Consider the following 14,343-nt stretch of genomic DNA (forward strand, 5'->3'; position numbering starts at 1 on the left):
AATCATATCTTTTTCTATATTATTAATCTATGATTGTAAGGCTATAATTTCCTCCCTGAGGACTACTTTGTCTTGGTCCCAGAAATTTTAACATATATGTAAAATATATATGTATATATTTTCAATATTATGATTTTCTTTTACACAATCAATGTTTCTATGATCTGTTTTTTGACCCACTTGTTAAATCTCCATTTAGATATGTATATTTTGTTTGTGATCCCTAAAGCACAACTTTCTATCATTCACTGCTATGTTACTGCTGTCTATGATATCTTAAAACTTAGATAATGGGGGTGGCTAGGTGGTATAGTGGATAAAGCACTGGCCCTGGAGTTAGGAGTACCTGGGTACAAATCCGGTCTCAGACACTTAATAATTACCTAGCTGTGTGGCCTTGGGCAAGCCACTTAACCCTGTTTGCTTTACAAAAAACCTAAAAACAAAAAAACCAAAAACTCAGATAATTAAAATTCCAGCCAAGATGGTGTAGAGAAGACAGGCACAGTTCTAAAGTCTCCTGATCTTTCCCAATCTATCATATGAAACAGACCTCTTAACAGAAAGCCAACCCACAAAACCCAGAAATACAAGCCAGGAGAAAGAACATCTACCTCAAGATTTGTCTTCTGCAGCAACAATAGGCCAATTCGGGTGGCAAGTCTGGGCACAGAGGGTGGATCAGCCCCGGATCAGCCAGATTAGTGACTGAATTGGAGCCAGGGAGTGTGAGGGCCCCAGAGCCAGACCTGCTGGATCAGCAGTGGATCTAGATGGCAGGGGCTTGAGTCAACTATGGAGCAGAGGTACTGGTTTTGGTGCTCACCCTCTGAAGCTTGCCAACAGGACTGGGGGGAGAGTTCTGATGCAGGCGAGCTGTGGACACCAACCCTGGGCTCCTCTGGTCAGAGGAACTCTGAGTCCACGCCTCCATTATGGCTGAGGCCTCTTCCCCGAACAAATAATTGCAGACTACTTCTGCCTCAGGAACAGGTGTGTGAGCAGAAGAACCAGCCCAGCTGACAATAGGGAGAGGAATGACCTCACCCCAGGGTAAAGCCCACCATTGTTTGAAGGCAAAAGGTATCAATAGCTCCAACACTCCCTTCAAGCTAAGGGAAAAGACCTCAATCAAGGTCACAGACACTCCAGAGAAAGCAACCAGCACCCCCTACTGACCATCCAGAGAAATTGCACTCAGTGAGTAAAGCCTCTATTGATCTCAAGGCCCTGTGAACCAGGCCCTCCCCAACTCAAGGTCTTAGCAAAATGAAGAAGGGTTAGCGGAAAGGTGGAGCCATAGAAAAATTCTTGGAAGGGAAAGACCTTAACTCAGAGAGACCTAGAACCTCTGATGAGAATATGATCTGTTCTTCAGCACAGAAAGATTTCCTTGAAGAAATAAGGAAGGAGTTTAAAAATCAACTGGAAAATTTGGTAGAGACAATTAATACCTTGCAACAAGAAAACAAATCCTTAGAAAATACAATTGGACAAATACAAAATGAGATTAAATCTCTCAGATGCTCAATTGGACAAATACAAAATGAAAATACTTCTCTCAGATCCTCAATTGGGCAAAAACAAAAAGAAAATAATTCTCTCAGAACCTGAATTGATCAAATGGAAAGCTCTTTCAAAAGTAGAATGGACCAATTGGAAAAGGAGTTGTAAAAGGTTAATGAAGAAAAGTCCTCCCTAAAAAAAAGAATGGAGTCTGCAGAAACTAATGACTCCATAAGACAGCAAGAGCCAGTTAAACAAAATCAAAACATAGAAAAAATAGAAGAAAATGTAAAATACCTCATCAGCAAAACCACTGACTTTGAGAATAAGTCGAGGAGGGTCAACCTGAGAATTATTGGACTAACTGAAAGCATTGAAGAGAAAAAAAATCCTGGACCTAATATTACAGGATCTAGGGATGCAAAACTGCCCTGATATCATGGAACCAGAGGGCAAAATAGTTATTGAAAGAATGCATCGATCCTGTCCTGAAAAAGATACTAAAATGAAAACACCAAGGAATATTGTGGCCAAATTCCAGAACTATCAGATAAAAGAGAAAATCCTGTAAGCAGCCAGAAAGAAACAATTTAAATATCAAGAGCCACAGTAAGGATTACGAAGGACATCACTGCATCAACATTAATGGATCGAAGGGCTTGGAATGAGATATTTTGAAGAGCAAGGGAGCTTGGAAGCAGCCAAAAATCCACTATCCCGCAAAGCTGAGCCTTTTCTTCTAGGGAAAAAGATGGAAATGTAACAAAATGGAAGAATTCCAAAAATTCCTGATGAAAATACCAGATATAAATAGAAAATTTCGACATCAAACAGGAGGTTCAAGAGACACATGAAAAGCTAAAAAAAAAATGGGGGGTGGTGGTAAAAGAAAAAACTGCTATCCAGTAAGTTGAAACTGGCTATATCCCAGCACGGGGAAAAAGATTCTCATAAATCTTGAGAATTGTAACTCTAACAGAGAGATTATACCTAGCCAGAAGTAATGGACATTCATGACCTATCCATGAGACTGCTATCCAGTGGGATGTAACTGGCTTTAACCTCACTTGGGAGAAAGACTCTAATAACTCTCAAGAATTTTAACTCTATTAGATAGAATGTACTTAGCTAGAAGTGACAGATACTTAGAATTTTCTTTTCTTTTTTCTTTTTTTTATGTTTTGGCAAGGCAAATGGGGTTAAGTGGCTTGCCCAAGGCCACACAGCTAGGTAATTATTAAGTGTTTGAGACCGGATTTGAACCCAGGTACTTCTGATTCCAGGGCCAGTGCTTTATCCACTGTGCCACCTAGCCGCCCCCATACTCAGAATTTTGTATGACTCAGATAGAATGATCTAAAAAACAATACCTTCTTAAAAAGGGGGACAGGAAGGAGATGGGAGGAGGGAGGGGATTGAATGGGGTAAATCTCATTACACTAAGAGGTACAATATACCTATGGTAATAGAGAGGAAGAAGGGAGGAGATGAGAAACACCTGAATCTTCTTATCAGACTTGGCTTAAAGTCAACTTATGTATACTTAGTTAACTTAAAAAACATCTGACCTTTCAGGTATTAAAAGGGGAAAAGGGGATGAGGGACAGAGAAAGGGAGGGGTAGTGGGGAAAAAGGGGAACTAACAAAAGGAAGGGAATGGAGAAAGGGAAAGGGGAAAGAAAGGGGAGGGGTAATATAGGAGGGCAAACATACTGAAGGGGGTGGTATTCAGAAACAAAATACTGGGAAATATGGATAAGAGGGGAAGGGGGAAAATACAAACAGAGGGAAGATAGCATGGAGGGCAATAAAGAATTAGTAATCATAACCTTGAATGTGAATGGGATGAACTCTCCCTTAAAATGTAAGTGAATAGCAGAGTGGATTAAAAACCAGAATCCTACAATATACTGCTTACAAGAAACTCATTTGAAGCAGAGAGATGCATATAGAGTAAAGGTAAAAGGTTGGAGCAAAATATGTTTTGCTTGAGCTGCAGTAAAAAAAGCATGGATAGCAATCGTAATCTTAGACAAAGCAGCAGCAAAAATAGTATTAAAAGAGATAAGGAAGAAAACTTTACCCTCCTAAAAGGTACCATAGACAATAAAGTTATTTCAATACTGAATATATATGCACCCAATGGGATAGCATCCAAATTATTAAGAGGAGAAGCTGAAAGAAGTACAGGAAGACATAGACTTCAACCTCCTCTCAGATCTGGAGAGAAATTTGGAACTATGCCCAAAGGGCAACAAAAATGTATATACCCTTTGACCCAGCGATACCACTACTGGGTAATAACCTGAAGAGATGATGAAAAATGGTTAAAACATCACTTGTGCAAAAATATTTATAGCAGCCCTGTGTGTGGTGGCAAAGAATTGGATATCAAGTGAATGTCCTTCAATTGGGGAATGGCTTAGCAAACTGTGCTATATGTATGTCATGGTAAACTATTGTTCTGTTAGAAACCAGGAGGGATGGGATTTCAGGGAAGCCTGTAGGGATTTGCATGAACTGATGCTGAGTGAGATGAGCAGAACCAGAAAAACACTGTATATCCTAACAGCAACATGGGAGTGATGTTCAACCTTGAAGAAGTTGGTGATTCCATTAGTACAACAATCGGGAACAATTTTGGGCTTTCTGCAAAGAAGAGTGCCATCTATATCCAGATGAAGAGCCATGGAGTTTGAACAAAGTTCAAGGACTATTCCCTTTAATATAGGAAAAAAAACAGAAAATAAACATCTTATTGTCTTCTTGTTATCTCTTAGACTTTTTGTCTCTTCCTTAAGGATATGATTTCTCTCTTATTATCACACTCAATTTGGATCATTGTAAAACAGGGAAAGACTGACAGATTGCTTTCAGTTGGGGGAGGGAAGTATGATTGGGGGAAAATTGTAAAACAAATAATATCTTTAATAAAAATCAATTAAAAAAAACCAAACTCAGATAATGTATTTTTTTTTAAGATTTTTGCAAGGCAACAGGGTTAAGTGGCTTACCTAAGGCCATACAACTACGTAATTATTAAGTGTCTGAGGCAAGATTTGAACTCAGGTACTCCTGACTTCAGGGCCAGTGCTCTATCCACTTTGCCACCTAGCCGCCTCCACATAATGTGTTCTTATTGGTTGCTAAAGCCTTTAGAATGCTGGTTATTCACATTAGTATGTTGTCTATGGTCCTTTCAGCATAATATGGTTTTCTTTTTTATCCCTTTTTATTTTTTGTACTGATGCACAAAAAGTAGGTTTTCCATCTTTCTATCTAAATAAAAACAAACATTCAAAAAAAGTGGGATAATGAACATGGAATATTTATTAGTGGAACCCTTTCCCATCTCCAATGTAAGACCTTCTTCCTTCTCTTTTTGATCTTTATCTTATCTCTTTTGTTTTTATGGTGAAACATGCCATTTTAGATTTAAGTTTTTTGATTCCTTTTATTGTTTTTCTGTGCAGGATATATAATTCATAATTTTTCTTTTAAACCACACAAGAATATCAGAGTATGGTTCCATGTTCTCAAATTCCTTAGTGTCTTTTGTCTCTTCAAGTTTTGGATCATTTTCCTTCATTTTACTGTATTTATTTCTAGATACCTGAACTAGTTTACTAGATCTTAAGGATATATCCTATTGTTGTTACAGTTTTCCTGTTGATTTATTTATGTTCAAGAACTTTTTGATTTTTTTCTTCCAGAAATCTTTGATACTTTGTCTCCCCCCGCCCTTATTTTTCTTATCACTCAGTTCCTGATACCTTCCCTCTGTTGGTTATCTACTTGGGGATTGGTTCTCAAAGAATTTCAGTCTTCTTCCACACCAGGCAGTTCAAGATTGAGCAGCATGGGTCTCTCTATCCAATAAAGTTTTTTGTGGGGGGAGTCAGAACCATTCCTGCCTGAATGCATGATCTTTCCTCAGCTGTGAAGTCATGAAGATCAGAGAAAAATGTGTAGTTTGTTATCTTGTTACTCATGTGACCCGGACTTTTTAGATATGTTGTAAAGGGGAAGATTCTTGAGTTTTGGGTTGGACCAGATAGCTAAATCTGAGAATCTATTATTTGATAAGATGATTATGATAAAATGACTGTTTAAAAATTATCATAAACATATTCTGTAAAGCTAAAATGTGTATATAATGAAATTTATATGAACTACAAGTATAAATTCAAATTTTAAGTAATTTTGGCAGGAAAAATAATGAATTATACTTCACATCAGCTTCCTATATATTTTTGTTACAGGTGGCATATATTATTACAATAGAAGGAAAATCATATACTTTACAGCTCCAAAAACAGTTAAGTAGTGATTTTTATTTCCCATTTCTGGAAAGGTCTTAATTTCTTGAATTTTAATTATTAACTGATAATGAACTACCAATGTATAGTTTTTAGTCTTTTTTCCCCATCCAAAGAATTATTAGAATTGGCAAATAGTTACCTTTCATATATATCTTAAGCTTAAAAATCTAAGTTTTTGGAGATTGCCTTAATGATAGTCAAAAGTTTTGCCAATCAACATTTGATAAATACAGTCAGATCATTGTAAGATATGTTCAACATTAAGTAAAACATGAAATAGAGGCAATATGGTATATTGAAAAGATAGAATCAGATTGGTTCATGTTCAATACATTGTTTTAATGACTCTTTGATCCCAGGGATTACCTTCTTAGTACCCCAAAATAAGATCTATGAAATGTCAGATACAGAATGCTGATCTCCTCCCATAGAGGTAGCTCCTCAACACTGACAGAATTAAAGCAGTGGACATATGATTCTGAGAGCTAGGAAAAATGTTTTACTTTTACTATAGTTTAGAATGATTAACATGAAAAGAACAGGCTGAAAGAAGGCTCTGACCTGTTAATCCAAAAGCCTCTGCTCTACGTCAGCTTGTGAATTTGGATGGATCCTTCTGTATAACTCTAAACATCATGTGCTTAGACAGAATGATGTTGAGTGCTAGCCTGTGTGGGGGGGGTGGCTAGGTGGCACAGTGGATAGAGCACCAGCCCTGAAGTACTGGCTCTGGAGTCAGGAGTACCTGAGTTCAAATCTGGCCTCAGACACTTAATAATTACCTAGCTGTGTGGTCTTGGACAAGCCACTTAACCCCATTGCCTTGCAAAAAAAAAAAAACAACTAAAAAAAAAAGTGCTAGCCTCTGGAATCAAATCTTGTTTTTGACATATCCTAACTATGACTTATGGCAAGTAAATTTACCTCTTCATGCTCTAGGCAATTCTCTGAAACTACAGTTATAGATAAGACTGGTAGGGAGTTTCTACTTTCAGAATTTCCCTGTAGGATGAAATCATTGGTGTAGATCCAAAACAATAAAAGAATATTTAACCTAGAGCACTAAGGATGAACTTAGATAGCAATAGAGAAAATCAAGATTAATTTATGTTGTGCCACTTTTAGCTACTGAGGGGAGGGGGTTGACTGTGGGAAGGGAAGCAATGAAGTTCAAGGTTCATTTTTAGTGTTCTAAACATTGTTATTCATGCTATTTATTTCATAACTTAAATTTCTCTTTTATGTTTTGTAGAATATTTTTACCCCAGGACTTCATGATCTATACATATAACAAACAGGGTATCTTTCGTTCTTCTTCAAAAGTTATGGTAAGATTTAGTTTCTAGTCTTGTGGATTTATATGCTATTTAACAATTGAAAGTGAATGTATTAATCTTTTATATTCAGAGTTCAGTTTTGCATTCCATTTAACCTCTAATAATGTCCCCTAAAATCCTACCTAAATCTTATTTTAGCATAGAGAATCTTATTGTTCTTATAAGCTATGCTAGCAAAGTAAAAAAGACCAGTTTTGTTAGATTTAAAGAAGTTTATCATTAGAAAGTTGACTACTAGATTTTAAATTTTTGGAATCAGAAACTCAGGAAGGCTTAATGTTTAAGAATTGAAGTATTGGAGGAGCTGGATAGTAGCCCTGGAGTCAGAAAGATCTGAATTCGAGTATGACCTTAATAGTTGCCCAGCTGTGTGACTTAACCCCATTGCCATAAATAAATAAAATTATAAAAATAAGTATTGAAATGTTGTAATCTGCTTTGCTCACTAAACGTAAAGAATAGTGACACAATTATGATTTTTTGAAGATAAAGCCCCTGAATTGACCTTGGAGTAGATGAAAATTTTGAAACACTTAGAACCTCCCAATTTCTTAGGAACATCTAATAAAAAGGAATGAGGAGAATTAGCAAAAGATAATGTGTTTGTCAGTGCTCTGAAAGATCTGTGATAGGATTAGTGTGGAGACTTTTTCCATTGGTGCAGATCTCAAGCTATTCACACCTTTTTAAAATTTTTTCTTCATTACTCTTATTTTTCCTCAATTACATGTAAAAAAATTTAAAACATTTTTTTAATTTTTTCAAGTTCCAGATTCTCTTCTTCCTTTTCTTCACCCCCTCCTTGGGGAAGCAAACAGTTTCTTTCCTTATCCATTTTAATGAATCTAGTTTTGCTTTTGCTTTGTCAACTTTTTTTTTTACTTCAGCTGAAGCATAATATATTCTGTTCCAACCTTTTACCTTTTATCCTTTGTATATCTTTCTGCTTCAAATATGTTTTTGTAAACAATATATTATAGGATTGTGTTTTTTTAATCCAGATTGCTATCTACTTCTGTTTTATGGGAGAGTTCATCCCATTCACATAACTAATTTCCCTCCATGCTATTTTCCTCTGTTTATACTTTTCTTTCCCCTTAGGTTTTTCTTCTCACCAATGTTTTGCTTCTGATTGCTGCCTCTCAATCAGCCCTTTTTCCTATCATCTCTTTTCTTTTCCTTTTTTACTTTACTTTTTAACTTGAACTTTACAATTATGTTTACTTTTGCCTTCCCTTTTATCAATCTCTACATTCACTATCTTTTCCCTTCCCCTAACCCAATATATGTTATTCCCTCTCTGGGACAAATCTCTTAAAAGTAAGATTTACTCAGGGCTCATACCCTTCTTCTGTCCCTCTATTATAGTAGGTCACTGTGCCTCTTCATGTGTTATTTATTCTCTTAACACATTGCCTTCTCCTAGTATAATTCTTAATTGTTTTAAACCTTACTTGTACCTACAACCTCTGTCAAAGTATAGTCCTTTTATCTGTTCTGATGGAATTGCAATGTAAAAGGGTTGATTGTTTGATTTTTAACTCTCTTTACATCACAGTCTTTTCATATCCACAGCCTCTGTCCAAGTATACTTCCCTCAACTGTCCCATTGGAGTTATAACATTATCAAATTACAATCAATTTATACCACACCTTCTTTCTAGGTACTTTATAAAGAACTACAGTCCTCATGAGCTAAAGTGTCATGAAAAGCACAATCACTAAATGATCCATTTATACTTACCCCCCCTCTAAGTATATGAAAGAATATGCTGAATTTTTGCAGGGTAGTTGATTCTTAGTTATAATCCAAGGTCCTTTTCCCTCTGGAATATCATCTCCCAGGTCCCAATCCTTTAATGATTTAAAAAAATTTTTTTTAAATTTACTTCTTTTTTTTTAGGTTTTTGCGATGCAAACGAGGTTAAGTGGCTTGCCCAAGGCCACACAGCTAGGTAATTATTAAGTGTCTGAGACTGGATTTGAACCCAGGTACTCCTGACTCCAGGGCTAGTGATTTATCTACTACGCCACCAAGCTGTCCCTACTTATTTATTCTTATTTTGTACAAATAATGTTTTTTATACATTACTTAAATATTCTTGTTTAAGAGTAAATATAATACCCCCTCCTTCCAAGAAAATATAGACCTGTATAAGCGATAAAGTAAAGGGGAGAGAGAAAAAAAATTAAAATTAAATAACAACAATAATAACAATAACAATAATAATAACAATTATAATTATAATTATAATAATATATGGACAGATGGCTCAGTGGATGGAGCACTGGCCCTGGAGCCAGGAGCACCCAAGCCCAAATCCAACCCCAGACACCCAACAATCACCCAGCTGTGTGACCCCATACAAGCCACCCCAACCCCATTGCCCTACAACCCTCCCCCCAAAAAGACCCAATATAATATAAAATAGTAATAATAATACTAGGGGCAGCTGGGTGGCAGACAAATCACTGGCCCTTGAGCCAGGAGCACCCAGATCCAAATCCAGCCTCAGATATCCAACAATCACCCAGCTGTGCGGTCCCAGGCAGGTCACCCAGTCCCACTTGCCCTGCAACACCCCCCAGAACATAATAATAATAAATGTGCTTCAGTCTGTATTCCAATACCACCAGCTCTGTCACAGGTGGATCACATTCTTTATGATAATAAGTCCATCACAAAAGTTACTTCCATATTTTTCCACTGTTGCCATTGCTGATGGCAACTCTCTCCATTCATACTTCTCTACTACCACGAACTATATTTTTTCTCTCCTTTCACTCTGTCTCTGCTGTAGGGTAGTTGAGTGGCACAGCAGACAGATCCCTGGCCCTGGGGTCAAGAGGCCCCAAGCCCACATACCACCCCTTACCCAGCATCCCCCCTGGTCCCAGACAGGCCATCCAATCCCAGCCCCTTACAAGAAGTAAAAAAGAAAATGTGTTATATCTGACTACTCTCCCCCCATGATCCAGCCTCTCCTCCATCACTCACATTCCCCCCCTTCCCCCTGTCCCCCCCTCCCCCCTGTCCCCCCCCCTCCTTACTACAGATGTCTATACCCCATTGAGTATATATGCTGTTTCCTCTCCTAGCCACTTCTGATGAGATCGAAGATTCCCTCATTCCCCCTTGCCTTTCCCCTTCCATATCATTGCAATAGCTCATTGTAATAAAGAAAAATTTATTATATGAAATATCTTGGCCTATTCCCCCCTCTCCTTTTTCTTTCTCTCATTACTTTTCCCTTTTTTCTATTGACTCCATTTTTACACCATATTTTATCTTCAAATTCAGCTTTCTCCTGTGCTTCATCTATAAAAGCTTCTTCTACCTGCTCTGTTAACTGAGAAGATTCATATGAGTATTATCAGTGTCATTTTTCTATACAGGAATACATGTACTTCATCATCAAGTCCCTCATGCTTTCCTCTTCTCCTCCACTCTCTGTGCTTCTCCTGAGTCCTGTATTTGAAGATAAACCTTCTGTTCAGCTCTGGCCATTCCAACAGGAACATTTGAAATTCCCCTAATTCATTGAAAGTCCATCTTTTTCCCTGGAAGAGGATGTTCAATTTTGCTGGGTAGTTGATTCTCGGTTGCATTCTAAGCTCTTTTGCCTTCTGGTATATTATATTCTAAGCGCTCCGAGCTCTTAATGTAGTTGCTGTTAAGTCCTGTGTGATCCTGACTGCAACCGCACAATATTTGAATTGTGTCCTTCTGGCTGCTTGTAATATTTTCTTTTTGACTTGGGAGTTCTAGAACTTGACTATAATATTCCCCAGGGTTGTTTGTTTTTTTTTAATCTCTTTCTCGGGGAGATCAGTGGATTCTCTCCATTTCTATTTTGCCCTCTGCTTCTAGGATATCAGGGCAATTTTCCTGTAATAATTCTTTGAAAATGATGTCAAGGCTCTTTTCCTGGTCATGACTTTCAGATATTCCAATAATTTTTAAATTATTTTTCCTAAATCTGTTTTTCATATCAGTTGTTTTTTCAATGTGATGTTTCACATTTTCCTCTAATTTTTCATTCTTTTGGTTTTGAAGTATTGAGTCCTGGTTTCTCATAAAATCAGCAATCTCCCTGAGTTCTATTCTATGTCTAAAGGATTTGTTTTCCTCAGAGAGCTTTCTTATCTCCTTTTCCATCTGGCCAATCCTGCTTTTTAAAGTATTCTTCTCCTCAATAACTTTTTGAACTGTTTTTATCCATTTGACCTAAGCTGGTTTTTAGCCTTTTATTGTCTTCAGCATTTTTTTGGATCTCCTTGACTAAGGTGCTGACTTCATTTTTGTGTTTTTCCTGTATCTCTCTCATTTCTTTTCCCAATTTTTCCTCTATCTCCCTCACTTGATTTTCAAAGTCTTTTTTGAGCTCTGTCATAGTTTGAGCCCAATTTCTATTTTTCTTGGAGTCTTTAGATGCAGGAGCTTGTACTTATCTTCAGATTGAGTGTTTTGATCCTTCTAGTGATCACAGGCAAAGTATTTCTCAATTTTTTCTCTGCTTACTCATTTTCCCAGCCTGAGCCTGGTTTTGGGGTGCTTCCTGAGCTTTTGGGACACCCCCACAAGGGTCTCTATTTGTGAGGCTCTCTCCTCCCTCCTAGTCTGTGAATGACCATATGCACCCCCCCTCTGTCATGGGGCTCAGGTGGGGGAGGGCCCTGCTGTTCTATGGGGGGGGGCCTAGACTGGGATCAGCATATGAATGTGGTAAGAACCCCAGCATCCTGTTTCAGGGACAGAGGACAGAGCTCGGCAGTCTCTCTCCACTGCCTCCCTAGGCTCTGCACTCATGCCCTGGCGGCTCCTCCTTACCATCTTCTGATTCCTTTTCCTGGATCTGGGCTACTGCTGAGGGCTGGGCTTTACATGATCACTCTGGCAGAGGTCCCCCCCACTGTTCCCCCAAGTTGTGCTTGGTGCTCCCTGTAGTGTAGGTCAGGGAACTGCCCCTGCTGCTGTGAGCTGTGGCTCACAGCACCCTGGGGCTTCCTCCGGGAGGCTGACGTTCCTTTGTTCTGGTGGGCTCCCTCTCTGGTGGGCCACCCCTCCAACCCTGTGGAGCTGAGCCTTTCCACTCTTTTCCACTTTACCTTGAGTTGGAGAATTGCCTCACTGGATCCCTCTATGGGTTCTGTCTCTCAAAAATGTAGTTATAGTCCTTAGCTTAAAAGTTTTGCTCCAGAGCAACTAAGAGATGGTCCTCTCCTGTCACCGTCTTGGCTCTGCCCTCCCTTTAATGATTTTTAAATTTTATTTTAAAATTTTATTTATTTAAGGTAATGGGGTTAAGTGACTTGCCCAAGGTCATTGGGCAAGGTAATTATTAAGTGTCTGAGGTCAAATTTGAACTCAGGTACTCCTGACTCCATGGCTAGTGTACTGTCCACTGCGCCATCTAGCTGCATCACCTAGCTGTGTCCCCAGTCCTTTAATGTTGAACTTGATTAATGGAGTTTTTATTCTAGAATCTCTTTCTGGGGATGATTGATGAATTCTTTCAAGGACTATTTTCTTCTTGTTTTAGGATATTAGGGCAGTTTTCCATGATAATTTCTTAAAATATATTTTCTGGGATCTTTTTTTGATTGAGGCTTTCAGACCAATAATTCACAAATTCTTTCTCCAGGTTTGTTGTTTTTTTCTAAGAGGCTATTTTGCATTTTTCTATTTTTTTTCAGCCTTTTGGTTTTATTTGTTGGAATCTTGGTCTCTCATAGTCATTAGTTTCCATTGTCCAATTCTTATTTTTAGGGTTTTATTTTCTTGTTTCCTTTTCCAGTTGGTTAATTTTACTTTTAAATGAGTTATATTCTTTTTCCAGGTGACCATTTTAGCTTTTAAAGGAGTTGATTTTTTCAATCAATTTTTCATAATTCTCCTGCATGACTCATTTTTTTCCTCTATTTTTCTTCTTCCTCTCTTTTTTGGCTTTTAAACTGTTTTTTGAACTCTTCCAAGAAATCTTTTTTAGATTTGAGGCATTTCATATACTCCTTTGAGGCTTCACATTTGACATTTTGTCACTATTTTTCTCTTCTAAGATAGCTTTTTTATACCTATCAGGATAGTAGCTATCTATGATTATCGTTTCTTTGTTTGTTAATTTTTTTGTTAGTTGATCTCTGCTTCTGGGGCACAGATACAGTTCAGCCTTTTTGTGCTTGAGTTGGGATCTGCTCCCTGGCTTATTGCTTGCTTATGGCATTGCCTATATAGTGATTTGTTCCAGCCTTTAGGGTAACCCTGGCTCTACTTTGTCTAGTCTTTGCCTGTGCAGAGATTTGTTCCCTCCTTTAGGGTAGCCTATTCTAACCCTAGGGTGTTGCCTATTCAGCAATTTGTTTCCTGCTTTTGGGTAACCCAACTGCCTGTTGCACCAGCATTCCTAGGGTTTAAACTACATCTTTTGAGCCGGGGTTGGGACCCTCACTGCTGTCCTGCTGCCATGCTGGCTTGCTTAGCCCAGATTTGAACTGTGTTGTGGCTAAGAACCTTCCACTGGCTTTCTACTTCTCCTGCAGGGCTATATTCCCCTTTTACTCAGAAGAGTCAAACCTTTAATGTCATTCCTCCATAATATCTTGAGTTGAGAATTTGTTTCACTCTTTGTTTCACTCTTCTTTTTAGTGTCTGTGTAGAGCTTCATTTAAAGTTGGGAGCTTTCTATTTAGCATCACCATCTTGCCTCTGTCCATAATTCTGTTCAAGCCCAAATAGTTTGATATAGTTTATACATGTGAAATCGTATAAAAGAAATTGCCATATTAGCCATGTTGTAAAAGTAGAGACAGATAAAAAAAAATTCTAGAGCAATAAAAAAATATGGTCTGATTTACATTCAGACTCCATCAGTTCTTTCTTTGGAGAAGCATAGCATTTTTCATTATAAGACTTTCAGAACTGGCTTGGATCATTGTTTTTCCTCAGAATAGTTTTCATTCACAGTTAATCAGTAACTGTACAATTTTGCTGTTTCTGTGTACTTTGTTCTCTTGGTTTTGCTTTCTTCACTTTGTGTCATTTCACACAAGAGTCTTCCCAGATTTTTCTGAAGACATCTTGCTTTTTATTTCTTCTATCACAATCATATAAAACAACTTGCTTAGTCATTCCACAATTAAATGGGCATCCCCTCAATTTCAAATTCATTTCCACCACA

At 37.8% G+C, this 14,343-nt stretch overlaps 1 protein-coding gene across 2 annotated transcripts in view; it reads left to right on the forward strand.

The window, feature by feature from the left end:
* LOC141504135 (disintegrin and metalloproteinase domain-containing protein 18-like) overlaps nucleotides 1–14,343 on the forward strand; it is a 150,809-nt gene that overhangs the window by 50,592 nt on the left and 85,874 nt on the right. For both annotated transcript variants that reach the window (XM_074208967.1, XM_074208965.1), the window contains exons 3-4: nucleotides 5,769–5,824; nucleotides 7,081–7,156. In XM_074208967.1, coding sequence (XP_074065068.1) covers nucleotides 5,769–5,824; nucleotides 7,081–7,156 — 132 coding nt within the window. The remainder of the gene's footprint in view (nucleotides 1–5,768; nucleotides 5,825–7,080; nucleotides 7,157–14,343) is intronic.

This window comes from Macrotis lagotis, chromosome 1, assembly GCF_037893015.1.
Source record: "Macrotis lagotis isolate mMagLag1 chromosome 1, bilby.v1.9.chrom.fasta, whole genome shotgun sequence".
NCBI lineage: Eukaryota > Metazoa > Chordata > Mammalia > Peramelemorphia > Peramelidae > Macrotis > Macrotis lagotis.